The following is a 26,086-nucleotide window of genomic DNA, read 5'->3' as shown; positions in this document are numbered from 1 at the left end:
AAGTTTGGTTTACATGATGTACACAATTCATTCTAAATAGTTCGTTTTGTATAGCGTTGTTTTGATTATGATGTGATGTTTTCGCCTTCATTTTCAAGGAGCATGTTAGATTATTCAAATTGGAAATGGATATGTGTGTAAACATCGTAGATAAAAAAAGAAGTAAAAAGACATGAACCAAGTTATTCGTTGCTTATTTAGTTAGAGTTTATAACCCATGATTATTAAAAAAAATTGTATTTCATTAACAAAAAAAGTTAAAACAGAATTTTTTATTTTATACAATATAAGTTATAAGTTTTCATACAATTTTATCTTATTATTCTATTTTTACAATAATAGTGTGTTTCTTAAAGCTAGATAAGAATTATCTACCGGATCTATGTTGTAGTAGGTAAAAGATATATTGCAGTGCCATAGTAAATTTGACTGAAACAGTATATATTAGAAAGAAAAAAAGAACTTTTCATTATCCATTTCATCTATATTGTTTATGTTCTGAACTTATTATTAAACAGTATACTGTATTTTCACAAATCATCTTCAAGACAAAAAAAAAACGATTAGATATGAAAATCTGCGCATTTTAGTTAGGAAAGAGAAGCATATAGTCATAATCAAAGAGTAGCTCCAAAAATGTTAACACTGTGTAATAGATTTTTTGTCTTCTTTCTTTTTGTCTATAATGAATAAAATAACAGTAATAATATTAAAAGATTAGTTAACAAAAAATTTAAAATTTCTAATTAAAATACTGAAGGAGAGGAGTCATAATATATCTTCTGTTCAAAGGTGAGATAGAAGAAGACCTTGCTAACTTGCTTCCCTTATAAAAAGGCCCCTTCACCATCTCTCATCCAATTCACTTCACATTTGGATTTATATCTCTCTCTACTTTCATTTCTCGTTTCATAAAAGATTAGGTAAGTGTCTCTCTAGTTCCCTAAAATATCTCATCTACTTGATTGTCTTCTCTACACTTTTCAACTCCCTAACACACAAAAACTCAAGAAACTAAGATTATTCTTGTCTTTGGTCCTCTGTGTCAGTCTTGCTTAAAAAAAGAACCAAAAAGCTCACTGTGTAGAGCTTCCTCAGTCTCTTTGCTAGTTACTACTGCGGTTGGGACAGATTCTGTATAACATTAAAATTAATCAAGACATGTAAATGAAACAGGTGTTGTAATAATAATTTGAGTTCTAGGACGGTTGAAAATAAACCCAAAGCTGTTTGCTTTACTCTCTGTTTTTCCTCTGCTCCCATGCTCTGTTTTTTTTCTTTCTGTTGGTCTCTCTTTTGCTTAGAAAGATATGTTTTTTTTTTTTTTTTTTTTTGCAGGAAACTGAGTTGAGAAAAGTCATATTGAAGACGAAGAAGTGGGTGGTTAAGGAAACAGAAGGAAGGAAAGAAGATGAAGTATGTGGTGGTATCAGGAGGAGTAGTGAGTGGACTCGGAAAAGGAGTCACAGCAAGTAGCATCGGACTCATCCTCAAATCTTGTGGCTTCCGAGTCACCGCCATTAAAATAGGTCTTTTCTTCTTTCTCTTTCTCTTCTTTTTACCAACAAACCATAACCTGTCAATTCCTTCATGTAAAACGAACTTGTCGCAATTTTTTTTCACGCAAAGTTCGTTCCTCTTTCTTTTCACTTTTGCTTTTTTTTTTCTGTTTGATTTGTTTCAACCAACTTGAGAAAAAGAAAAGTTTCAGATTTGATTTTTTTTGGACCCAGTAGTACAATAAGCATGAAAAAGGAGTTTTTTTTTTCTTCTACACCTTACGCGTGTGGGGAAAAAAAAAGGGGTACAAACGAAAAGTTTAAAAAGATCTTTAGAATTTCCAAAAGATTTAATTTTTTTTTTTGTTTTCTAATTTCCCCTGTTAAAACCCTGTTGAAAGTTTCATGATTTTTTCAGAAAAGTTGAAATATTTTTGTTTAGTAACTGTACAAATCACTGATTTTTTTAAGGCCATGTGAATTTTTTTTTTTGCAGATCCTTACTTAAACATTGATGCTGGGACCATGTCACCTATTGAGCATGGTGAAGTTTACGTCTTGGACGATGGTGGCGAGGTATAGAGACCTTTTCACCAATATTGCTCTGTTTCTTTTATAAAATAACTGTTATCCGATTAGGTCAAGAACCAATTTTTTTAAAAAACTGATTTTTTATGTGTGTGTTGTTAATAAAAAGGTTGATCTTGATCTTGGGAACTATGAGAGGTTCATGGATATTAAGCTGACACGTGAAAACAACATAACTACCGGAAAAGTTTACAAGGTTTTGTGTCTTTGTTGAAGTTATGAAAATACTAAAAATTTTGGAATGTTTGATTTTGAACTTTGTGAAACGAAGTTTACACGTTTGAAATTTGTGAACAGCATGTGCTTGAGAAAGAGAGGAGAGGAGATTATCTTGGGAAGACTGTTCAGGTAACTGTTCAGGACAAGATTGATATACGTAGACCATGTGTTTGATGAAATTCCCCTGGAATAGAGAGAGAGAGAGTGAGAGATGAAGTTTTATTAAGATTCCTTTTTGGGGTTATGTAGGTTGTTCCTCATATCACTGATGCTATTCAAGATTGGATTGAGCGTGCAGCTAGTATTCCAGTTGATGGACAGTCAGGTCCAGCTGATGTTTGTGTCATTGAACTTGGAGGCACAATTGGTATTTTTTTCAGTAGAGACTTCTATTTACTCAGTGTCAGGTTTTGTTCTGTTTTTTTTTTGTAACAATATGGAGATACTCTTTGAATTTTGTAGGAGATATAGAGTCCATGCCTTTTATCGAAGCCCTTGGGCAGTTCTCCTATCGCGTGGGTAAGAGATGGTTTGTGTGTGTATGTGTTCATTGAGACTACAAGTTTAATGTCAAAGTCTAATGATGATGTTTTATTTATTTATCAGGATCTGAAAACTTTTGCTTGATCCATGTCAGTCTTGTGCCTGTACTGAATGTTGTTGGTGAACAGGCAAGTTTCTTGGCTTTTGAAGTTTTTGTTTAATCTGTTTGGAGTTGTCGTCCTAACAATATCTAATTGCTTACAGAAGACTAAACCAACACAACACAGCGTTCGAGACTTGAGAGGTCTTGGCTTGAGCCCTCATATCTTGGCTTGCCGAAGCACACAGGTTTCATCCTTGCAATTTTTGTTGTATTTGATAACGTTTCTTCTTCTATCTCGGTTCTAAGTTCTTATATTGAACTTGATTTTGTAGCCACTTGAAGATAATGTGAAGGCTAAACTCTCTCAGTTTTGCCATGTCCCGGTATGTATTATTTGCAAAACAAGACTTCATCTTTCTCTTTGTACATATAAACATTGTTAATAACTTATACTTCATTTGCAGATGGAAAACGTTGTCACTCTCTACGATTGTCCCAACATCTGGCACATTCCATTGCTTCTCAAAGTGAGTAACTTGCTTATCCACTAGAGTTCCAGTAAACATTTCTCATCACCAATGTCTTTACATCTTAATTTGTTTGAGCAGGAACAAAAGGCACACGAGGCAATTTTGCGTGTCTTGAACCTTAAAGGGTCAGTCTCGCTTACTCATATTGTCAAAAAGATTGCTTCATTCATTTAAATCCTGAATCTTGTGGGAGTCATTGTGTGATATTTTCATATACAGAGTTGCAAAGGAGCCTGCATTAGAGGAATGGTCTTTGATGGCTAAAATGACTGACAAGTTGCACGTTCCGGTGTGTTTCTGGTTCTACCATGACATTTCAGGCTTAGTTTTTATCACTGGTTGTCAGCTGGTGACTGACTTCATTATGTTTTGAAATTTTTAGGTAAGAATTGCTGTGGTTGGGAAATACACTGAGCTCTTGGATTCATATCTTTCCATTCACAAGGTACACCTTTGCAGGATATATCTATCCTACAAAACTAAGCTTCTATGATCAAACTCCTCACAAGCCATCGTCTATAATATCTCATTTTGTCAACAATTGTGATTCGATTGTGGTTTTTGATGATCAGGCTCTCTTGCACGCTTCTGTGGCTAGGCGCAAGAAACTTGTCATTGATTGGATTTCAGCTGGTGATCTTGAACAAGGTGTTAAAAAGGAGGTATATTTACACTTTACACTAAGCTCTATCACTTAGAAAAATTATGAAACCTAAGAAACTGAAGCAAAATGATTCCTATCTGCAGAATCCGGATGCATATAAGGCCGCCTGGAAGTTACTCAAGGTCTGATCATACTTTCGTTTCCATCAAATAAATCCTGATTTCTTGTGCCGAGATGAACTTTCTCTTAATCTGGTCTATGTAATTTGTCTTTCAGGGTGCTGATGGTGTTCTTGTTCCTGGTGGTTTTGGCCATAGAGGTGTAGAAGGAAAGATTCTGGCAGCGAAATATGCCAGAGAAAACAGAGTTCCATACCTTGGTATCTGTCTGGGGATGCAGCTTGCTGTGATCGAGTATGCAAGAACCGTACTCGGTATGCCAGATGCAAACAGCACTGAACTTGATCCCAACACCAAAAACCCTTGTGTTATTTTCATGCCTGAGGTTTGTTCCCTTCCACGTTTTCTGTTTTGAGTTTTTCAATTACTTCACTCTCTTGTTAATTCGGGATTTTCGTGTAATTTTTGTTTGAAGCAGGGGTCTAAAACGCATATGGGAGGCACTATGAGGTTAGGCTCAAGAAGAACTTATTTTCATGCTAAGGACTCCAAATCAGCAAAACTGTAAGCACTAGAGTACTTTTCCACTCTAAAAAGTCTCAACTTGATGCATCATATAGCTTAACCGATATCTTATTTGAATGTTTCAGATATGGGAGCAGAGGTTTTGTTGATGAAAGACACCGCCACAGATATGAGGTACTAAAGCAGCTTTCAGATTATACTAAAAACTTATCTCTTAGACAGTTTAAGCTAAAACAGTATGTTTTCTTACAGGTGAATCCAGCCATGGTTCCACGTTTTGAGAGCTCTGGACTCACATTCACAGGAAAAGACGAGACGGGTCAGCGGATGGAGGTAAAAACCGATAGTTAAGCCCCTTACACCACATAAAATTTGGTATCTTCTTGGTTATAATTCCCTACATTTGATTATACAGATCATTGAGCTGCCTAACCATCCATTTTACATCGGAGCTCAGTTCCATCCCGAGTACAAATCAAGACCCGGAAAAGCATCTCCTTTGTTTCTAGGTGAATAGAGTAACAACATAAAATCCAAACTGTTTTCTAGGTTCTGTTTCTTTGTGTACATTTTTTAAAAACCAAACCTTTTCTTGAATTTTTAAAAAATTACAGGACTAATTGGAGCAGCAAGTGGAGAACTAGACAATGTACTGCAACAAAGCTGCCAAGAAACTGTTGTTCCACGTCCTCTATCCAATGGAAAATTTGAGAGAGTTTATTGGAAAGGCTCACCGAAAAAGCCAGTCAGTGTTGTGTACAGTGTATGTGATGGTGTCTACTCATGAACGTGTCTGCATCAACAGTGACTTCTCTCTGAAAAAGAAAAAAAGAAGCTATTTATCCGGAATTTTTAACATGGATTTCTTCACCTGTGGAGGGAGAGAGAAGGCTCTGATTTTGTACAGTTTGAAGATTGGCTTTTTATGAGATGCTTTTTTTCTTAAGATTATGATGAAGAAGAAGAACACTAAACACATGCAGCATTAGAATATACCTTTGTCTTTTGTAATGGGTAGTATTTATAGAGAGTCATGAGATTGACTCTGTGTTGCTGTGTTTCTTTGGATTCTTATGTAGTAGTATTATTATTCAGTAGCTTTTTGTCTTTGTTCTTGGTTTTTTTTTTTTTTTTGGTTTAAAATTTAAACATTTCCAGAGAAGTACCGATGTTTTTCCGGTAGAGTTTGATTTCTCTGTATGTTTTAATGTAGTATCTCTCTTTTGAATGGTTATAAAACTAGTTATCTCTTTCTTCTCTACTAGCTATTGTCAAGCCTCAAGATTGTGTGACTGAAGCTTCTTCATTTTCAGGGGCTGTATTGTTACAAAAACTAATAACAGTACCTATCTGGACAATTCTTATAAAATTAGGGGTCTGTTTAGAAATATTTTCTTTTAATTTGTTATGGGCCTACTAGGCCTAGGCCCATATTTTAGACGCCCGCGCTTCTTCTGTCGATGGCGCCAATCTGGTGAGTTTGATCGTCACTTTTTGTCTCTCTCTGTCTGTTCCGAATCATTTGGGGTCTGAGTTTCAATATCGTACACCAACTGTTCGATGAAATGTCTTAGAGGAGTTTCGTACTGATTCGTTTACCTCACTAGTTGCGATCCTTCTTCCCGTTATCACGGTATATAATCCAATTGGTGTTAAGGGTTTCGCTATCTTCAATCTTTTCTCTCACCTAGCTCTAGTTTTAGGGTTTTTGTTGAATGTTTAGTATATCGTCTTCTATAAGTAGCGATTTCACATTGTATTTGGGACTTCTTATCTTCTTGGTGTCAGAATCGTAGAAGTTTCGGTTTGCTGAAAAAAGCTTGAAGATACAATTTTGAAGATGAGCTCTTCTTCTACTGTTTGGTGGGAAGGAGCTGAGAAGACACGAGTTCTTATCGCTCCAGGTTCTCTCTTCTACTTGCATCTTTTCTTCTGAGGATTTTGATAATTTATATTCTCCAGTTGAATTATGACTGTGAGATTTTACCTAAAATGACTTAGTTTATGAAATGCCAAAATGGTGTAGGATTAAGATTATGGTTTTGGTTAGTGTTTATCAATGATTGGAAAAGTTAGGTCTGAATTAAAAAAAAAAAAAAAATGAGCATAAGTTTTGTTGTCTAAGCTTACTTTTGAAAGGATGTGCGGACTGACTCAAAGATTATAATCTTTGGTTTGCTATCTCAGTGGAATCCTTCCTTGGCTATGATAGTTGGAAGTCTTTGATGCTTTAGATAACATGATTGCTTTTTCTTATATGTTTCATATGTAAAGATTCAGGTTGTGGTGGAAACAAACCCGGAGAACTATTAAAACTTCGCCATCCAAAATCAGGTAACGGGATGTAGATTATTGACAGGCTTGGTATGTAGTGTTTGTTGGGGAAAATTCAGCAAGTAACATCTTATGTGGTATCTATGTTCATATGGCAGAAAATGGAACATGCTACCTTTTTAGTAATGGGATGCTTCAAGAACTTCAGTGGTTTAAGCAATCATATGGTTCCTGGCTCCTTGGAGATTACATTTCTGAAGGTAATTTCACTGTTGATCTTGATGCTTATTAGGTGTAGATAAAGGCTTACTTCCTAGTAATTTTGATCATAATAATATGCTCTGCAAGCCAGCATCAGTACAAATTCTCCCTTCCCCTAATGTTCATGACTATTTTCTTGTTACAGATGGAAGCTTATATATGGCCACTCCAGTTGATCCTGTTTTCATCTTGTTGCCTATTTTTGACGAAGCAAGAATGAAGGTCACTCTATGCTCCCTGGCTCTTCTCAATTCACTATTATTTCCTGTCTGATTTCCATTTCGTGGAAATGTTAATTGTGTTTATATTTTGTCCATTTGTAGAAAGGTGAAGATCTTGGAAAGTTCAGGCAACTGGATGAGATTTTATTTGTGGAAGGATATCCTGGATATCAACAACTTTTGCCTGTTGCAGAGAAGTGTATGGACATTGTTTGTCAAACTCAAGGTAAATTGCTGCTCTCTGGTTTTTGAAAACATACGTGCACTCTTGTAGAACCTTTTAATTTTTCTTATATACATTTAATATTAATGTTTCTCATCACCCTTGGAGAACTTGGTGATCTATAGTTGTTTAATTTCCTCATTCCTCTTTCATCTCTTCTTGCAGAGGTTGGATCTATGAAATTCTATCGGCTTGATAACTCGAAAGTTTTAGCTTGGTTAAGTTGTAAGGTATGCTCTTGTCACAACATGATGTATTGCAGCCTTTTCAACGATCCAGTTGAAATTTCCTTGATACCATTTGAGAGTGTTACATGTGTCTGATTACGTTTCACAACCCCCATATGGTTCAGGAATGAGCCATGTTTGTTGCTTATATGTCTTTTTGAATATTTTTTATTTGGTGAAAATTCTGAATTTTCTTCTTCTAGAGAAAGATGAGTTTAATGCTGCACTCTTAATCGGTTTTGTTTCACATCCTATAATTCTTGGAAAGAGAACGCAGGTTACCGCGTCTCTGTTTTATTTAGATCCTTAACTTGGATGCACTTTAATGAACGCAGGCGTACTGTTTAAAGAGGACACTACCAGAATTGGACAAGAACTATGCAGCTCAAGATGAGAAACAAACATGTAAGTTGTAGAATATAACCTTTTTACTTTGTGGAGGTGTTGGTGTATGCCCTCTTCAAGTTGACCCTTCAAAAGGTGGTGTAATGTGGGTTTTCACTGATATTACCTTTAATTTGTACAGTGGTAGATGCAGTTTCAATTGTGGGAGAGTACCTGAAGACAGAGCCTTGGTTGAAGCTTCTCTATGACCATCTTGGGTACTTTTAAAAATCAAAATCTGAAATCATCAATCACTCAGCAAAAGAGAATCATAACTCCTTACAAAAGCTTTCATTGTGCATGGTTTCTTTTTCAGGCTGGAGTTTGTTGACCCGACAATGAAAGAAACAAATATGGAGAACCTTTCAACTGCAAATGAGATAACACGGCACCCTCAAATTCATTACAGGTGTGTGTATGTAAAATCTGTAGACAAAAGCTCTAAATTCCATATATTTTGTGTTCCTTGTTATTTTAGTTATCAATTCTACTTGTTACATTTCTTAGGAGAAAGCAAAAAAGAAACCTGGAAAACAGACAAAGCAAGCAAAGGTAGAGACTGGATCAAAGAACATAAGGGATATGTTTTCAAGGGCTTGTAAGAAAAAATGCTGAATGAGTGAATGTTATAAAACCAGTTACAGTAGCCAACTCTTTATGATTGTATTTTTGCCAACTCTTTATGGTTATTTTTTTAGCTATCAGATGATATTTGCTTAGCTAGCAACATCTAAAACAAAGACCAACTCACAAATGTTTCTTCTATATTGCTAACCAATGTTGTGAGAATACATGGAAACCCATTGTATACTCGAGATCATAACAATTACAACAATATGTTTGGTCTCCACTGTCCCATTTACGAGGTTCAGTTCCGGGAACTGCTGGCGTTAAGGCTCTTGAAGAGCTCCGGTAGATGGGCATTGGTGAGTTTGGTCCTCTTGCTGATCTCTTGTTTCTTCTTCTTCTTATCCTTCGATTTATTTGATATGCCATGGATCTGTGCAGCAGCTCTCCTCTCCGCAGTGTTTGTCGCCGGCTTCAAACCGATCTTCAGCAGCTCCTTCTCCACGTCGAGCATGTCGTTCGGGATATCTATGTCACGGAACAGAGATTTGAATTCGTCATCAACAGCAATCTCACACTTGAAATCATTTGGGTACGCAATGTCCTCTTGTGAATTTGATATCAAAAAGATGTCCTTCGATTCACTCAGAGCCTACAAAATACAAGATAATTTAAAAAACTCCCATAAGTTTCTTGGTTTCAAAAAACAACATATATTTTCACCATCTGCTTAGCAAAATACACCAGAGGAACCGGTACGTTGTCTAGTTGATTGTCCAACTAAAAACCTAGGGATTTAAGGCGACCAGTGCATGGAGTTATATTTCCAAAACTCACATCTTATCAATTATAACAATGCATACCTTTAAATCCTCCATAACATTCGGGTAAGCGTCTTTGAGATCAACGACTGCAATCCCATCAAGGTATTTATACACCAACGAACGAAGCTGGCTCTTGTCCTTGACATCGTGCGTAGCCTGTGACAACAAAGCAAAATTGTAAAAACGCAAACCTTTTTTACAAAGAGAAAAACGAGAAGTTAAAAAATCCACTCCTTGAATGAAATGTTTTAGGATATCACCTTGTAAGAGAACCTTCTTCCGTCATAATGTGCTTTAGGATTCTTACTCAAACTATCAAAAACAGCCTTATTGGAATGCATATCAACATGACATCTTTCTTTTATTTGCTCTGGCGTTAAGGCTAGCCTTGTCTGTTCGAGAAAACACTCAAACAAGAGACAAATCAAACTTACGATTATATAAATGATCTCTCACATGAATGGGGGAGACAAACAGAAACACAAACCTCAAAGAGAAGATCAATGACACGCTTGATTTGAGCACCAACAGGAGATTTTTTAATGCTGTTAATATACTGAAGTTGCTCGGTGTTTTTTGAAAACTGGACAGAAGCAGCATCAGGCTTCTTCTGAGTGATTGCAGCAGGAAGAGGCACGGGCTGCCTCGACGAAGTCCCCGATCTTTCTCTTGAAGAAGCGATGCTCGAAAGCGTAGATTGACATTTCTCTTGCTGTTTGTTGAACTTATTTAGCTGCTCCTTTAGAGCCATCTGAAAAAAAAAAAAAAAAAAAAAAAACCCTAACCGTCAATAACTAAATCAACTAAGCAAAGGCCGATTCCTCAAAAATTAGGGTTTCTAAGACTGCTGCAACGTAAAACATCACTTAAAAATTTCAATTTTCTCGAATCTTACTTAAGAAACGAACAATAAGTAGAATTACGAGCTTGATTGATAATAGAAAAGGCTGATTTATCAAAGTGTGCGGAAGTTCCAATATCTATAATCCCGCAACCTAAAACACCACAATAGATTTTTCAATCTTCTCCAATCTTAGAACGAAAACCTAACTAGTGTAAATCAAATCGAATCGAACCTTTCCTTCGGTAGAAGTAATACAGCAAGAAAGAAACCAGAAGAGAGGAGAAAGATCGAAAAAGAAGAAGCCTTCGATCTTGATTTATATATATATTTTTTTTTTCACTAGAGACGGTGTTGGGTTCGTTTTCATTCATTATGTGAAGCCCATCAAAATTAGGCCCAATAACCCATAACCAAATAAATTAGATTTTCATTTAATCCGGTAATTAAATCTCCGAAACAGTCCTTACCTTTTTAATCTTCTTTTTATATTACTAAAATGTTCTAAAAGACTATAAAAATAGGGAAACCTTTCGCTCAGGCTCTGTCCTCTGTGCCGCGTTCTCGTTCCCTCTTGAACTCTCCGGTAAAAAAGCTTCGATGATCGGACTGATGATACTCTTAGATAATAATATATCATCGCTATTTCTCGTAGAAACTTGACGCTAAGATTTGTCTGGTTCTCTAGTTGTTGTTTCGATTCGAGGTTTTTTTTTTTTTTTTTTTTCAACCAAACATTAAATTAAATTAAAAAAGAACTCGAACATTGGTTGACAAAACAGGAGGAAAAGATGGATTCCAGGTTTTTAACGCTCCGAAACGTAGAAATCCCTAATTTTCGTTGTTAATCAACCACCATTGCCTCAATCATGTGTGTTTTAGGTGTCTTCATCCGTAGAAATGGTTTCTCTGTGATGATTTGATTCTTAATTCGTATGTGTCTGATCTGGTGTAATTTTGTGTGGTGGGTTTTGAGGGTTTCCCCCATAGGTTTGTAACAATCCAATACATTAAACTTAACAACTGGTTCTTCCTTGTGGTAAATGTTAGTATCTGGTTTTGTTAAATCCAATGGATAATAAGTCAGTCACGGTGGTGCATAAGACAGTTGTGCTCGAGCCATTTATGAGGTAAATTCTCTTTACCATTTCTATCCAAATTACACACATAGCCTTTTTTAGTTCAAGTGTTTTTTTTTTTTGTAATTACTATGTTGTTGCATTTTGGCAGGCTGGTGAAGATTGCAGCAAGGGTTTTCTATTTAGATAATCCTACGGAGACAGATAATAATCAGCAGAAATCTGCTAAAGGTGGCAATAGATGCACTGCCACCATGATGCTGGACGTGCTTACGAAGTTTATATTTGCACTCTCTTCTATTTTTCTATCCACTAAATAGTCTATTAGGTGAATTTTTTACTTACTTTCATTTCTGTTTTTTTTTTCCTTTGGTTTTTGTGTCTGTTAGGCGGCAATGGGTAAGAGAAGAAGACTTGGCAAAAGAGTTGAAGCAGAATGCCAAGGAACTTCGAAAATTAATTAGGTTTTTTGAAGAACAAAAATTTCTCGTTCGTTACCACAGGAAAGAGGTCTGTGCAGAAACTATCTTCTTTCAGATTGTTTATATAGCACATAATATATTGCATAATATTGTTTTTTTTTTCTCTCTGTAACATTTCTTTTAATTACTCTGCTGTTTTATTGATTCTCAATCTTTTTCAATAGACTGCAAAGCGTGCGAAGATGTATAGTTTTGCAGTGGCTGCTACAACTGATGGCCGAGCAGAAGATAACGTTAAGTTCCACACACACTCATATTGCTGTCTTGATTATGCACAGGTATGCTTCATGTCCCTACGACTTTTTTCTTTCTTTTAGTTTGCTGTTTTTTTTTTCCCTTTAAATCATCAAACTAACCCTTTAGAACTTCTTCTCTCTTACAGATATATGATACTGTTCGTTATAAACTGCACCGGATGAAGAAACAGTTCAAAGATGAACTAGAAGATAAGAATACTGTTCAGGAGTATTGCTGTCCTAACTGCAAAAGGAAGTAAAGTTCACTACTCTTTTTTTTTTTTTTTTTTTTTCTAATAAAATCTTTAAATTGATAGGTTGTGTTATTTTCCCGAAAGCTGAATGGATTCTCATTTTTGGTATAGATATAATGCACTGGATGCCCTGAGATTAATTTCTATGGAAGACGATTCTTTTCGTTGTGAAAATTGCAATGGTGAACTTGTTATGGAATGTAACAAGCTATCTTCCGAAGAAGTAGTAGATGGAGGTGACAATGCAAGGAGAAGGCGGCGGGAAAAAATAAAAGTTTGGCTTCAGAATATGGAGGTCTGTGTTTACTGTTTTAGCCGCTTAGCTCAATGAAAATTTGATAAAACACAAATTAATTTGTCTTCACTAAAGCTTTGCATCGTTCCATATTCATGATGTCACAGAACGATATATGATCTTGATTAGTTTTCTAAGAGATCTGTTCTTAAATGTCCAATGCTTGAGATTACAAAAAAAAATAAAACGACTCTGTGGCTTTTATTTAAAAGTTAGGATGGTTAGTCTTATTTGTTTGCAACAAGTAATTCATGGCTTATGTTCTATTACTTTTATTCATGCGTAATTGTTTTTTTTTGAGTTAGGAAAAGATTGTTTCTGTTTTGTCATTTTATAACTTGCTGTTAGTGATTAGATTAGCCTGATCGGTGTCTACCCGTGTTCTGGCATTAGTTATGTAGTTTGTGTGTTGACACGATCGGAAATAAAATGTAGGTTGAAATGAAACCTCTGATGGATCAAATAAATATAGTAAAAGACCTACCGTTTCCTGGCTTTGAACCTTTTCCGGCATGGGAGGCTCGTGCAGCTAAGGCTGCTCGTGAAAATGGTGTTCTTGACCCTAATGATCCTTCGAGGTCACAGGGTGGGTATGGTTCAACACCAATGCCATTTCTCGGAGAGACAAAGGTTATCTTTACTTCTCAATGTTTATAGAATTTCAATGTTATTATGGAAGATAAGTTTTCCCTGCATTTTCCGTTTGTTGATTTCTTTAACTCTACATGGGTAGGTTGAGGTTAACCTTGGTGAAGAAAAACAAGATGTCAAATCTAAAGGTGGAGATTCTAGTTTGAAAATTTTACCTCCATGGATGATCAAGCAAGGCATGAAGCTGACCGAGGAACAAAGAGGAGAGATGAGGCAGGGAGCAGAGGTTGATGGAGAAGCAGCAAAGCTTTCAGATGACAAGAAAACAGTCTTGGGAAATGGCGATGGTGATAAGGATGTGAAGGCATGCTTTAGGAGATAAATTATGTGTTTATTTAGAATCCCACAGTAGCATCTTGCGGATTGTGTTTCCAGAATCGTGATAACATTTCATTTCCATTTTGCTTCAGGATGAGTATGTGAAAGCTTACTACGCCGCTTTACTGAAGCAGCAAGAAGAGCTTGCTGAAAACCTGAATCAGCAAGAATCCGCAGGTGAATCAACCACTGACATTCAATTGGCTACAACATCTCCAGATCGTCAGGTTGGTATGAAATCCAAACGTGAAGAGGAAGAAGAAGAAGAAGATGTTGAGTGGGAAGAAGAAGCTCCTGTTGCAGGTCAGTTTGAGTTTACTATTACTTCATTTACAGTTCGCCAAGTAGTTGATCACACAACACATTAGTTAGTTAGAAGTATAAAACCGGAACAGAGCGACAGCGTTGGCATTTGCTCCAAATACGTACTTGTTAAGAGATGCTCATCATTTAAACTGTAGTAGTCGGCCAGAGTTTAGGGCTCATGATATCTAAAGGATAATATGATGCTCACCTTGTTTATTACATTTCATGTAACTTAATTTGCAGCCAATGGAAACGACAAGGTGGATTTGAATGTGGAAGCAGAAGATGAAGAAGAAGAAGACGATATTGATTGGGAAGAAGGCTGAACTGAGAGCAAATCGTTCAAACTAGTAAACTCATAGAGTTAAGGTTAATTGTTAATTTTTCATGAGCACTAACAGTCACTTAACTTGCTGAAAATTTCGTCAGCTACACCAATTTTATCAAAGTTCATTTTAATATTTTATACTTGTCGTTTATCGTAGCAGACAAAAGGTTTAAACACAATCATGAATCATGGACCTTCTAAAATGGCAGTAGAATTACGTTACACAGACGACGACAGTGGAGGCGAGCAGACAACGTCCATATTTATTCCATAGAAAATAAAAATTTCCGTAAAAGTTACGAAATATAGTTTGAAGGCCCAATAGAGATTGTTTGGGTCTTATAAAAAGCCCAATAGAACCTTTTAATCAAGCGGGAGAACACCTGGTTTTATTCCTGCCAACTGATCTCAGATTCTTCCTCTCAACTCTAAGTCTAAAAGTGAAATCAAACGATTCTCGCTTAGGGTTTTGTCGATAGCTCTGTTTCTTCTTGCAATTCCTGGTTAGTTTCATTTAATCCCTTTTTTTGCCATTCTCTTTTTTGATCTTTTCTCTTCTTTTTTTAACATTTCAAATGTTAAAGTAAAACAAGACAGACGAATCGTTGCGAGTAAATTAGCTGAATAGAGACTCCAATCATAGTTCTGATTCAGTAACAACTGTTCTAATTTAGTAGTTAAGCTCTGAAAACTATAATCAAGTTGTTTTGATTCTTGACAGCCATGGAGTTAGATAACTTCAGGGTAGGTCTTACTCCAACAGTATACTACATTCCCGGTTTCATAACTGACGAAGAGCAAACTCAGCTCCTAAACCATGTAAAGCTCTATCTTGATTTTGTTCCTATTTTTTCAACTTAATGTATTAAACCTTTTTGCTGTCTTGTAAGATATATGGAGCATCTGGTTCCAAGTGGAAGACATTAAAGAACAGAAGATTACAGAACTGGGGTACCCTTTTCTCATACTTTAGTTTTCATTGGGTGGTTGTTGAAGAAACATAAAGTCTTGACCTTTGGTTTGTTTTTCAGGTGGTATGGTTCATGAAAAGGGTCTTGTTCCACAAGAATGTAAGTAAGAATGAGACAAAAAAAAAAAGGTCCAATCCTTGATTATCTAAGTTCTAGATGCTCAAGAGTATGTATATATACAATCTTTCTTTGTTTCAGTGCCTTCCTGGCTGACAGAGATTACATCGAAAATTCATGAAAGATCGGGTCTGTTCCCTTCTGCTATAAATCATGTCCTCATCAATGAATACCATCCTGACCAAGGGATAATGGTCCGTTATCATCCGTCCTCCTAAGTGGTTATTTACTTTTTTGTTGTACACTTACGCAGCTTTCACTTTGTTTATCCTGCGGTTTTAGTTTTCTGTTAAGTTCATGAGTAAGTTTGTTATTTTCCACAGCCGCACCAGGATGGACCTGCTTATTTTCCTGTTGTAGCTATACTGTCTCTTGGCTCACCTGTCGTTATGGACTTCACTCCGCATTTGAGATTAAGATCAGGTGATGATTACATTTCCAAAGACCAAAGTCTCGGTGCAGAGAGTTGTGTGCCTGAGAGAGACTCATTCTCTGTCTTGATGATGCCTCGTAGCTTACTCATCTTCAAAGACGACTCATACTCAGGTAAAAATCATCATCGAGTAATCAGGAACGAATGATTTTAAAACATCAGGTTAAAATTCTAATTATCCTGTCTTGTTTTCAGATTTCCTCCACGGCATCAGCGATAGTCCAACACAATGCTATAACCAGGTACGACACAAAGCTCTTTTTTTCATATCTACAAATGGTAGTGACATTGGTGTAAAAGGAGAGTGACTTTTATTGTGGTGTATATGTTCAGGTCGTTAACGAAGCTGAAGCTTCCGCTTACTCTAAGGAAGATTCAAGAAAAGATGGTGACAAGATTCTTCACAGAGACCAAACTCGAGTTTCACTTACTTGCCGTTTAGTCCCCAAAGTCCACAAAAATCTCTTCAGGCTTTAAGATATGAAAACACAATATTTGTCTTGACGTTTATGACTATGAAAAACGGTACGATTTGCGACGTGAGAATATAAAAAAAACGACACGATTTGTGGTTTGTGTAAACTTGAGGACAAAGATGTTGCAGCGGATAGGATTAAATATGAGCCCTTCATTATTTTCTTATTTTTGTATTATTTATTTATATTTTTTCTTCTTCTAAAGAGATAACATAACACAAGACAGTACTATACAAACCTCACTCTATCCCCAAATCTTCTTCTTCTTCGTCTCCCCCAATCAAAACCCTAGGATTCTTGATTTCTCCTCCAAATCCGTCTTCCATGGCGATATCGGCTCCAGCCGCTTGCTCTTCTTCTTCCTCTAGACTCCTCTGTTCCTACTCTTCTCCTTCTCCATCTCTTTACCCCGCACCTGTTTCCGCCATTTCCACCTCTGGTAAGCTCAAAACCCTAACCCTCTCTTCCTCTTTCCTCCCTTCTTACTCCTTGACCACTACTACTACTACTCCCTCCGCTTCTCAATCCACTCGTCGCTCCTTCACCGTCCGTGCTGCTCGTGGTAAGTTCGAGAGGAAGAAGCCTCATGTCAACATCGGTACGATTGGTCATGTTGACCATGGGAAGACTACTCTAACCGCAGCTCTCACCATGGCTCTCGCTTCCATGGGAAACAGCGTCGCGAAAAAGTACGACGAGATTGACGCGGCCCCGGAGGAGAGAGCTCGTGGTATCACAATCAACACTGCTACGGTTGAGTACGAGACTGAGAACCGTCACTACGCTCACGTTGATTGTCCTGGTCACGCTGATTACGTCAAGAATATGATTACCGGAGCTGCTCAGATGGACGGAGCTATCCTCGTTGTCTCCGGCGCTGATGGTCCTATGCCTCAGACTAAAGAGCATATCCTTTTGGCTAAGCAGGTTGGTGTTCCTGATATGGTTGTGTTCCTTAACAAAGAGGATCAAGTAGATGATGCGGAGTTGCTAGAGCTCGTTGAGCTTGAGGTTCGTGAGCTTCTCTCGTCTTATGAATTTAACGGTGATGATATTCCGATTATATCTGGCTCTGCTTTGTTAGCTGTAGAGACACTCACTGAGAATCCTAATGTGAAGAGAGGTGATAACAAATGGGTAGATAAGATTTACGAACTTATGGATTCTGTTGATAGTTACATCCCAATCCCTCAGAGACAAACTGAGTTGCCTTTCTTGTTAGCTGTTGAAGATGTGTTCTCTATCACCGGACGTGGTACCGTGGCTACAGGGCGTGTTGAGAGAGGTACGGTTAAGGTAGGAGAGACTGTAGATTTAGTGGGTTTGAGGGAGACTAGGAACTACACTGTCACTGGGGTCGAAATGTTTCAGAAGATTCTTGATGAGGCTTTAGCTGGTGACAATGTAGGGTTGTTGCTTAGGGGTATTCAGAAAGCTGATATTCAGAGAGGTATGGTTTTAGCTAAGCCTGGATCCATTACTCCACATACCAAGTTTGAAGCGATTGTGTATGTGTTGAAGAAAGAAGAAGGTGGGAGGCATTCTCCGTTCTTTGCAGGTTACAGGCCTCAGTTCTACATGAGGACGACTGATGTTACGGGTAAAGTGACAAAGATTATGAACGACAAAGACGAGGAGTCGAAGATGGTTATGCCCGGTGATCGAGTCAAGATTGTTGTTGAGCTTATTGTGCCGGTTGCTTGTGAACAAGGTATGAGGTTTGCTATCAGAGAAGGAGGTAAGACTGTTGGTGCGGGAGTTATTCAGGCTATCATCGAATGATTATAAAATGGGTTTTTTGGAGAGTTTCACATAGTGAGCATCTTCTTGCTTTCTTTTTGTTTCCCTCTTGATTCTCGAACTCGTTTTTTACTTTTCTTTTTGTGCCATTTTCTTCTTTAAGAACTCGAAATCAAAATGTCATATATTTCTTGATTTCTTTGACCCTCTATATAATTCTTGCATTTGATTTGGGTCCGATCCGAAGATCAGTGGTTCATTCTTAGGTCATAACTATCATGTGAATTTCACATTACTCAAAAAGTTAATTGTTTTATGACTTCGATTGTACCAACCACTTAGTTTGAAAACATTGTTCAAAAACTTCAAGCAATGGAAAGATTACATCTCTTTCAGACCTTGTGAATTACAAAAAAAGGTCTTATCACTGGAAGTTGCAGGATATGAAAATTACACAAAAAAAAAACTAGAAGAGGGAAGTTGAAATGTGAAAGAGATAATCCAGAAGAGGACAGAGAGAGCTTATGGAATGCGACCACCACCTCTGCCACTGTAAAGATGGGCCTGTGTCAATCTCACCATTTGTTTGATAACTCCTCACTAACACAATCATGTTTTGAATATGGCATATATGTATAAGTTTGGAACACTAACCAGCACTTGGGAAGGATTCTTGTTTAGAAGCAAGAACAAGACCGTTGCATCGATGAACAAGACGAAGCAGAAAGAAAACAAACCCCAAATGTGAAAAAGCCTACTTTACTCTGTGTTGTTTATTGAGAGGGTAAGGCACTGTTTAGAGATAGGTTTAATCTTATGTGTTTTTCTTAATGATAAGTAATGGGGTGGACATGAGGGATCTCATGTGTCATCATCCTCCAACTTGGTCTTCCAATGGTGACCTCTCTTTATCTTCTTCATATCTTATAATCCCTTTCTTAGTCTTCTGATGAAGACCCATGAGGATAGAGAAAAAAAAAACAGTTATAAGACGGACCTAAGACTCAGACAAAAACACCTTAACGACGTTGACGATGTTATATACTTTAAGTGTTTGATTTAAACATGAGACCTAGTTTGTGACATTAGTAGATTTATACAAGAATATGAAGAAACTGCTTTCTCGTGGAAAAGAATCATATTTTAGATTCGTCGTAGTGAAGCCAATCTTCTCTCTAGTTCCTCCATTTCAGTAGACTCCGAACTGTAAGTTAAAGATGTATGAAATGAATGTATTATCCAAAATAGTCTTAATAGATCACAGTAAATGATGAGAACCCAAATGTATCTTCATACTCATTATTGTTGTCAGTAGTGGTCGGAGCGGGAGCAGCAGTTTTCGTTGCAATCCTGCCCTTTGGAGCTGAAGATAACTGTTTAGACAATAAGTATGAAGCAAATTTTAGTTCTATAAAGTCACCCCAAGAGAGCGACAAACAAATACTTCCTTTCAAGGTTTTAAATTGTTGAGAACCCTGACCTGAGATGCAACACCAACACCAATCTCATCAAGAACCTACAAGGACGTCAATACAGGTGAATGAGTAAATAGAGGAAACTTGGAGAAATTTCTCAAGAGGTTAAAAGTATTATTCTTGTGATTCAAATTGCAGTAACTAACCTGGTTAGTGAGATCTTCTGTTTCCTCTTCAGCTTCATCTTTGTCAAGAGTTTCATCAATTGCCTCTGACATCATCTCTATCTGCAATATCCAAAACAATTATTACTCGGTCAATCTTTGTGATAAAACTGCGCTTAAAAGCATGCTCTTAAAGATAAATTGTGATTTTGTTTACCGTCATGTCCAATTGTGCAGATTGTTTCTGAAAGTCCTTGATAACTTTAGCTTGTTTTGTCGGTGCCATTTGCTGTAAGTGTGAGAAACAAGAGAGTAAACTTTGTTAGCAGGGAAGTGAAAGAACCCCATCAAAGTAGCATAATGAAACAAAGTGGGAATATCACCTTGTTCATTGCAACCATAGCTGTGGTTGCGCCTTTCATTCCAGATGAAATAGAGGTGCTTGCATACAAAGCCTATATTTTATAATTGTCCAGCCATCAAGGAAACATTCACGAAGTTGATAATTGCATCAAAGCATGTGGCAAGGAATGAGTGGAGAGATTTAAGTAACCTAACCTGTGTATGAGTGGTTACACCCCGGATCTGAGCACGGCTTCCCTGCAAATTGGTGATCTGTTGCCTCAATCGAACAAGCTGTCGAGCTAAGATCTTGGTGGCTGCCTATGACAATGTTTTAACCAAAACAAGCTTATTAATGTAGAAGAGAAGAGTCTGGAGGAGTTTATATAGACAGAAATGAACCAACAAGCTAGAGAAGAGTCTGGAGGAGTTTATGTATACTGTGAAATAGTGATTCAGTCATCTGCACACTGAACAAATTACTACCCACACAATAGTTTCCATACGGAGTCAAAGTTTCTCACAAAATAAGGAAGAGAATTTAGTTTTTTTTTTTCCCACTAGAAAGGCTTTACCTCATTTCCAGTTTTAGCTGTTTTCTTGATTTCAGCCACAAGCCTCTTCTCCTAATTTGCCATATTCAGTAAAACCGTCAGAACAAACTAATCTAAAAGCATCGTTAGTGGATAAACTCAATAGAAGAAGAAAAGTTGGTAGATGATATCTACCTCCAATTGAAGAGATGTAATCTCGCGTTCGATTCCTGCAATTACACATTGATAAACGTAGCTTAGTGCTTGACATTTGCACAGTTAGATGAATAAATAACTCTTGTTCAGAAAAAATTGTATAAACTCTATAAAGCAATCCAAAGATACAAACACAAATATTGATTATAACTTAGTTAGCACATAGCATGATGCAACTACTGTAATCAAACCACAGAACAAACAAACCAGTAAGAACTGATTCTTGCCTCTTTCTAAATCTGATCTAACGGATCCACTAAGATTCCAGGGAACAAGCGAAAACAGCTTTTTGCAACTTCAGTGAAATGATGGTAGGATAAACCTATTACAGCTCTAAGACTTCCATTTGAATACACGGTCTTCGACCATTAAGGATATAATCTGCTTATAGAAGTAGCTTTTCAACAGACAAATAAACACATACCTCGTGTAGCCACAGCCATTTCTTTCTTGCTAGTACGGAGAGCATCTGTACAAGAAACATCAATCAAAACAGAAAAAAGCAAGTAAAGAGAAACAACACTTAATAACTTGAGAGAAACCACTCAGACAAAAAAAAAAACGATGCACTGAAACAAGTATGAATCGGAGAAGATTATTCACACAACACTATCAGGTTAAGGACTCAGCAGATTCGTCACTCCACAACGTCAGGTTGAAGCACAAACAGATTTAAAGGTTACAATTTTTTTTTTTTTTGCAGAATTCTTCTAGAACCCTAGACCCAGTTACTCAGAGTCTATAGCAGGCGAATCAAATTAGTTACCATCAAGATACGAAAATCCAAAAAAAAAAAAAAAATCAAAGCTTTTACCTTTGGGAGTGGTCTTCTTCTTGAAAATGTTCATTGCTAAATTGTCTTCTCTGAAATTGAGTAAATGACTAAATCCCTTATCGTTGAGCTTATGGTGACAAACCCCTAATCACATTCGAGGAGGAAGTGAAGTTGATCTATGGAGAGAGAGAGAGAGAGAGAGAGAGAGAGAGAGAGAGAGTGGAGAAAAGGTGTCTCCTTTGGTCATCAACGCCCACGCAAATGGTATTTCGCCGTGTCTTAACACTAATCTATTCTTCTAAATGTTTTATTAAAAGTTTGAAAAACGATCTAATTCAGCGAGAAATACAATACTAAACCGGAATAAACCAATTACAACAACAAAATACTATTCTTATTTTACTTGCCATTTTAATCCTTTTGCAAAATGTAACATTTTTGAGTTACTTTTTCTATGTTATCTAATTTATTTTATTTATTCTCCAAATATTGAGATAAATGATTTTCTGTGTTTTTTTAAAAACTTTCCTACATTGTAAAAAATTATCATAAATACATTCAAACATATTTGCTCCCTATTAATTAGTTTACTTTTTACAAAATTAGATTTATTTTGTTACCTACTCGATTTCTCAAACAATCAAAACATTTCTGTCAAGGTTTTTTTTTCTTAATCATAATAATTCACTTTTTGTTTTGACAACGTCACACATTTCAGATAAAAACATCACCTTCTCTCTTCATCTTCTTTTTTCTCTCTCTTTACCCCTGACGTCGGCCTCGCGCCGGTGGTAAGAAATTTCTTGGTATGACGAAAAAGAAAAGGAAACCAGTTCCTGGTGCTGTTCCAGGCTCCTCAAAGTTCGCGGTGGTCTATGCTCGGGCCGCGGAATCCATTGCCCCCAAATGGAGGATGAGTGGTTCCTCCTCTCAAAAGGAAAACAATTCACCTCGTCCAACCCCCCCCACCCCAGACCTCATCCCGGAAGAAACTGGGCCTCCCCCGACATCATCGCAACCAGATCTACCACCAGTGTCTACCTCGGTTCCTGTGCCCACCCTAGATCCATCCAAAAAACTTCTCTCGACTGTCACCGCTGTTGTGGGCCTCGCCTCTGGTGTTGAGACGTCAGGAATCACGGAGTTGAACCCAACCTCAACTTCCTCCTATGCCCAATCGACTGTTCTTTCAACAGACTTGGTCATCCCGCTGCAACCTACGGTGGTGAACGCAGTTCCCCCCACCGCGGATAACCCCAACTCTGCACACTCTGCAGCCCCGACAGCTCTCTACCCTACCTCGGCTGCAAACTTGAATGGTTCTCCCCATAATGGTTCGACTAACAGATCTGATGACTGGGCGGCCACGGTTAAGGGAACTTGTAAGAAGCTCCCAACCTCGAGCACTCCTTTCACTCTTCCTTCAGGCGAGTTATGGGTTAAAATTCCCAATGGAGATATAGAGAGAAACAAGAGCACCTGGGCTTTCTTCATAATAGGGCAATTCTACTCTGAACCCCCATCCCAAGGAACTATCCATAACATCGTCAATGGTATATGGAGTAAACAATACAAAGATATCTTTGTCTCAAAGTTAGAGGATAACGCTTTCTTGTTCAGGATCCCCCATTCGCCTACTAGACATCGAGTGCTAAACCAACGTCTATGGTAAATCGAAGGTCAAACGATGTTTGTAGCCAACTGGGAGCCTGGTGTGATCCCTGTTAAACCTGAATTGTCTTCGGCCCCGATTTGGCTGGAACTGAGAAATGTACCTTTCCAATTCTTCCACGAGGAGGGTTTGAACCGCATAGCTAGCTTGGTAGGTAAACCTCAATGCCTCCACCTCTCTACAGCTAATAAGACAAATCTGGAGGTACCCAAAGTGTACACCATCATCGACCCCAGGAAACCACTCCTAGAGGCAGTCAATGTCCAGTTCGACTCAGGTGAAATCCGTAGAGTCCTTGTCTCTAGTCCCTGGATGCCCCCGGTTTGCACACATTGTAAGGAGTTAGGCCATAACCTAAGACACTGTCGCTCCGCCCCCATTACTTGCTCGATCTGCCAATCTACAACACACCACCCTGATGCGTGTCCACAGAATCATGCTCAAGCTCCGAAAAAGCACAGAAGTCATCGGAGGCGTAGATCTAAAACGCCTGCTCCATCTTTGACGCCTGATACATTGTCCACTTCCATCGCAACTACAAGCCAGCCAGTTAGAGGAAAAGCAAAACCTATCCAGGAATGGCAGGTTAAATCAGCTGGTGAAGGGAATGAGAAACCATCTGTCCAGGACAGTAATCATTGCGACTTACAACTGCACAAAGGTCAGTATCTGCAACATTCACATGCAATGCGATTGAGTGAAACACCATCCCCGCAGCTCACAATAAAGACTTCTAATCAGGAAAGCTTACAGTTTTCCCAGGCTGCACCAAGAACTGCCATCACTGCCGATCCTCCTAATGAGCCATCAGTGGCCGCAGGTAATTCAGACTTGGGTTCTCAGCTCCAGTCTGATACGGATATCGAACCTGACTCCTCGGATATTCCCTCAACGGACTTTGAGGAGACTAGATTCACAAGAGTGTTGTCCAAAATGCAGCGGAAGATCCAAAGAGGCGAGGGCCTCAAACTCTCTCACTAATTTTATGTATACAAAACTTTTTGGTTGGAATGTGAGGGGCTTTAATATAGCTAGTCACCGACGCAGATTTCAGAATTGGTTTAAGGCAAGTAAGCCTATTTTTGGTGGTCTCATTGAGACACATGTCAAACAACCTAAGGAGGTGAAATTTATAAACAATCTGCTTCCGGGTTGGTTTTTTGAGGAGAATTACAGCTTCTCCCAGTTAGGAAAGATTTGGGTGATTTGGGACCCATCGCTCCAAGTGGTTGTTTTGGAAAAATCGCTTCAGATGGTTACTTGTGAAGTTCTATTGCCTGGTGAGCAGGCCTGGATCGTTGTTTCCTTAGTCTATGCAGCAAATGAAGTAGAAAAACGGAAGGAATTGTGGTTGGAAATTGTGGCCTTGGGATCTTCTCAACTAGTCTCCTCTCGTCCATGGTTAGTGATGGGGGACTTTAACCAAATCCTCCACCCACACGAGCACTCCGAACAACCGTCTCAAAATGTGGACAGAAACATCAGAGACCTCAGATCCTGTCTCCTTGATGCATAGCTCACTGATCTCACGTTTAAGGGTGACTCTTTCACTCGGTGGAACAAAAACGAGTCAAGACCTAGTGCTAAGAAGCTCGACCGAATACTGGTAAACGAAAACTGGAATGTAGAGTTTCCTTCCTCCCTTGGTATCTTCGGGGAACCGGATTTTTCGGACCATGCTTCCTGCGGTGTTTCTTTAGGAGAACCTACTATCAGAGCAAAGAGACCGTTTAAGTTCTATAACTTTCTCTTCCAAAATGAAGACTTCCTCAATCTGGTAAGAGAGCAATGGTATTCAGTGAATGTTGCTGGCTCAGCTATGTATCATGTTTTTAAGAAGCTGAAGGCTCTCAAAAGGCCAATCAAGGACTTCAGTAAATCAAATTACTCCGACTTTGAGAAACGAACAAGGGAGGCCCATGAGGTCCTCTAAAGCTTCCAAAACCGCACTCTCGCTGATCCATCGACCATTAACGTGACTCTCGAATTGGAAGCACATCGCACTTGGGCTTCCCTCGCCGCTGCTGAAGAGAGCTTTTTTCTCCAGAAGTCCAGGGTGACCTGGTTCGCTGAGGGTAATGGAAACACGCGCTACTTCCACAGGATGGAAAATTCGCACAAGTCAATTAACTCCATTTACTCACTGACGGATAATAATGGCAACCGCTACGAATCACAGGAGGAGATCAGTGAGCACTGCGCAGATTACTTTGCAAATCTACTTAATGATGTGCAGGAACCTTACACAATGGAGCAGGAGGATATGAACCTACTTTTTTCCTTCAGATGTTCTCCAGAGCAAGCGACTGAACTTGAGAAGCAGTTTTCTGATGAAGATATCAAGGCTGCTTTCTTCTCTCTCCCCAAGATTAAAGCTTGTGGCCTTCACGGTTATCCAGTCGAGTTCTACAAAGAAGCTTGGAGTGTGGTCGGTCCGGAAGTCATAGCAGCCATAAGAGAATTCTTTGTCTCCGGGTGCCTGCTAAAGCAATGGAACTCAACCACATTAGTCCTCATTCCCAAGACGGCTAATGCATCCAACACAATCGACTTTCGACCAATCTCTTGTCTAAACACCCTCTACAAAGTCATTGCCAATCTTCTGACAAACCGACTCCAATCGCTACTGGCAAGTGTGATATCTCCCTCGCAGTCAGCTTTTCTCCCGGGTAGATCCTTATCAGAAAATATCTCCTTGCCACAGAATTGGTTCATGGATACAATTGGCGAAATATATCACCAAGAGGAATGTTAAAAGTTGATTTGAGGAAAGCCTTCAACACAATTAGAT

The 26,086-nt window shown here is 38.2% G+C and overlaps 7 protein-coding genes across 9 annotated transcripts; 5 read left to right on the top strand and 2 right to left on the bottom strand.

The window, feature by feature from the left end:
• Positions 1-589: 589 nt before the first annotated feature.
• Positions 590-5,920, top strand: LOC104723003 (uncharacterized). 2 transcript variants are annotated; one of them, XM_087473685.1, is made up of 22 exons: positions 590-923; positions 1,339-1,529; positions 1,996-2,075; positions 2,197-2,283; positions 2,385-2,435; positions 2,556-2,673; positions 2,769-2,825; positions 2,913-2,977; positions 3,054-3,137; positions 3,225-3,275; positions 3,357-3,419; positions 3,501-3,547; positions 3,642-3,711; positions 3,805-3,867; positions 3,995-4,084; positions 4,170-4,208; positions 4,303-4,530; positions 4,624-4,709; positions 4,796-4,844; positions 4,923-5,003; positions 5,086-5,179; positions 5,285-5,920. In XM_087473685.1, the coding sequence occupies exons 2-22, from the start codon at positions 1,412-1,414 to the stop codon at positions 5,455-5,457; spliced, it is 1,794 nt and encodes a 597-aa protein (XP_087329811.1). In that variant the 5' UTR covers positions 590-923; positions 1,339-1,411; the 3' UTR covers positions 5,458-5,920. The 2 variants fall into 2 exon arrangements, with proteins under 2 accessions (XP_087329811.1, XP_087329812.1); XM_087473686.1 differs by having other exon boundaries at positions 865-1,176.
• A 232-nt stretch (positions 5,921-6,152) lies between these two features.
• LOC104723002 (uncharacterized) lies at positions 6,153-8,979 on the top strand. The gene is given in 12 exon segments (XM_019231460.2): positions 6,153-6,303; positions 6,459-6,574; positions 6,945-7,004; positions 7,103-7,204; positions 7,351-7,427; positions 7,529-7,652; positions 7,815-7,879; positions 8,212-8,281; positions 8,403-8,478; positions 8,577-8,638; positions 8,641-8,669; positions 8,768-8,979. Coding segments are annotated over 11 exon segments (837 nt in total). The 5' UTR covers positions 6,153-6,303; positions 6,459-6,510; the 3' UTR covers positions 8,876-8,979.
• Positions 8,980-9,007: 28 nt separating this feature from the next.
• Positions 9,008-10,829, bottom strand: LOC104723001 (transcription initiation factor IIE subunit beta). 2 transcript variants are annotated; one of them, XM_010441288.3, is made up of 6 exons: positions 10,728-10,788; positions 10,547-10,646; positions 10,139-10,402; positions 9,912-10,043; positions 9,691-9,807; positions 9,008-9,479 (listed from the first exon to the last, which is right to left on the bottom strand). In XM_010441288.3, exons 3-6 carry the CDS (start codon positions 10,400-10,402, stop codon positions 9,129-9,131), a joined length of 864 nt encoding a protein of 287 aa, XP_010439590.2. In that variant the 5' UTR covers positions 10,547-10,646; positions 10,728-10,788; the 3' UTR covers positions 9,008-9,128. The 2 variants fall into 2 exon arrangements, with proteins under 2 accessions (XP_010439590.2, XP_010439589.2); XM_010441287.2 differs by lacking the exon at positions 10,547-10,646 and having other exon boundaries at positions 10,728-10,829.
• A 178-nt stretch (positions 10,830-11,007) lies between these two features.
• On the top strand, positions 11,008-14,572 carry LOC104727886 (uncharacterized). Its single transcript, XM_087473683.1, has 11 exons — positions 11,008-11,078; positions 11,543-11,622; positions 11,723-11,848; positions 11,961-12,081; positions 12,218-12,331; positions 12,436-12,545; positions 12,655-12,838; positions 13,274-13,468; positions 13,572-13,793; positions 13,900-14,110; positions 14,357-14,572. Exons 2-11 carry the CDS (start codon positions 11,564-11,566, stop codon positions 14,437-14,439), a joined length of 1,425 nt encoding a protein of 474 aa, XP_087329809.1. The 5' UTR covers positions 11,008-11,078; positions 11,543-11,563; the 3' UTR covers positions 14,440-14,572.
• Positions 14,573-14,598: 26 nt separating this feature from the next.
• Positions 14,599-16,604, top strand: LOC104722999 (alkylated DNA repair protein ALKBH6 homolog). The gene is made up of 8 exons (XM_010441285.3): positions 14,599-14,944; positions 15,163-15,260; positions 15,332-15,392; positions 15,473-15,511; positions 15,611-15,723; positions 15,853-16,075; positions 16,158-16,204; positions 16,296-16,604. The coding sequence occupies exons 2-8, from the start codon at positions 15,165-15,167 to the stop codon at positions 16,437-16,439; spliced, it is 723 nt and encodes a 240-aa protein (XP_010439587.1). The 5' UTR covers positions 14,599-14,944; positions 15,163-15,164; the 3' UTR covers positions 16,440-16,604.
• LOC104722998 (elongation factor Tu, chloroplastic) lies at positions 16,590-18,373 on the top strand. Its single transcript, XM_010441284.3, has one exon. It carries the CDS (start codon positions 16,763-16,765, stop codon positions 18,218-18,220), a length of 1,458 nt encoding a protein of 485 aa, XP_010439586.1. The 5' UTR covers positions 16,590-16,762; the 3' UTR covers positions 18,221-18,373.
• Positions 18,374-19,191: 818 nt separating this feature from the next.
• LOC104722997 (vacuolar protein sorting-associated protein 2 homolog 2) lies at positions 19,192-21,935 on the bottom strand. The gene is made up of 11 exons (XM_019232772.2): positions 21,663-21,935; positions 21,273-21,317; positions 20,828-20,862; positions 20,675-20,725; positions 20,316-20,420; positions 20,141-20,212; positions 19,975-20,046; positions 19,800-19,880; positions 19,659-19,694; positions 19,475-19,551; positions 19,192-19,382 (listed from the first exon to the last, which is right to left on the bottom strand). The coding sequence occupies exons 1-11, from the start codon at positions 21,694-21,696 to the stop codon at positions 19,322-19,324; spliced, it is 669 nt and encodes a 222-aa protein (XP_019088317.1). The 5' UTR covers positions 21,697-21,935; the 3' UTR covers positions 19,192-19,321.
• Positions 21,936-26,086: the final 4,151 nt, after the last annotated feature.

This window comes from Camelina sativa, chromosome 11 (assembly GCF_030686135.1).
Source record: "Camelina sativa cultivar CO46 ecotype springtype chromosome 11, ASM3068613v1".
NCBI lineage: Eukaryota > Viridiplantae > Streptophyta > Magnoliopsida > Brassicales > Brassicaceae > Camelina > Camelina sativa.
This window is presented reverse-complemented; position numbering and strand designations above follow the sequence as displayed.

Coding starts and splice junctions, on each gene's coding strand:
- LOC104722999 (XM_010441285.3), top strand. CDS start 15,165: ATGGAGTTAGATAACTTCAGGGTAGGTCTTACTCCAACAGTATACTAC. Junction 15,512..15,610: donor GGGTCTTGTTCCACAAGAAT/GTAAGTAAGAAT, acceptor TCTTTGTTTCAG/TGCCTTCCTGGCTGACAGAG. Junction 15,724..15,852: donor ATCCTGACCAAGGGATAATG/GTCCGTTATCAT, acceptor TATTTTCCACAG/CCGCACCAGGATGGACCTGC.
- LOC104723001 (XM_010441287.2), bottom strand. CDS start 10,402: ATGGCTCTAAAGGAGCAGCTAAATAAGTTCAACAAACAGCAAGAGAAA. Junction 10,044..10,138: donor TCATTGATCTTCTCTTTGAG/GTTTGTGTTTCT, acceptor TTTCTCGAACAG/ACAAGGCTAGCCTTAACGCC. Junction 9,480..9,690: donor ATGTTATGGAGGATTTAAAG/GTATGCATTGTT, acceptor TGTATTTTGTAG/GCTCTGAGTGAATCGAAGGA.
- LOC104727886 (XM_087473683.1), top strand. CDS start 11,564: ATGGATAATAAGTCAGTCACGGTGGTGCATAAGACAGTTGTGCTCGAG. Junction 13,469..13,571: donor CATTTCTCGGAGAGACAAAG/GTTATCTTTACT, acceptor CTACATGGGTAG/GTTGAGGTTAACCTTGGTGA. Junction 14,111..14,356: donor AGAAGAAGCTCCTGTTGCAG/GTCAGTTTGAGT, acceptor CTTAATTTGCAG/CCAATGGAAACGACAAGGTG.
- LOC104722998 (XM_010441284.3), top strand. CDS start 16,763: ATGGCGATATCGGCTCCAGCCGCTTGCTCTTCTTCTTCCTCTAGACTC.
- LOC104722997 (XM_019232772.2), bottom strand. CDS start 21,696: ATGAACATTTTCAAGAAGAAGACCACTCCCAAAG. Junction 21,318..21,662: donor GAAGAAGACCACTCCCAAAG/GTAAAAGCTTTG, acceptor TTTCTTGTACAG/ATGCTCTCCGTACTAGCAAG. Junction 20,726..20,827: donor TTACATCTCTTCAATTGGAG/GTAGATATCATC, acceptor ATGGCAAATTAG/GAGAAGAGGCTTGTGGCTGA.
- LOC104723003 (XM_087473685.1), top strand. CDS start 1,412: ATGAAGTATGTGGTGGTATCAGGAGGAGTAGTGAGTGGACTCGGAAAA. Junction 2,674..2,768: donor TGAACTTGGAGGCACAATTG/GTATTTTTTTCA, acceptor TGAATTTTGTAG/GAGATATAGAGTCCATGCCT. Junction 3,420..3,500: donor ACATTCCATTGCTTCTCAAA/GTGAGTAACTTG, acceptor TTGTTTGAGCAG/GAACAAAAGGCACACGAGGC.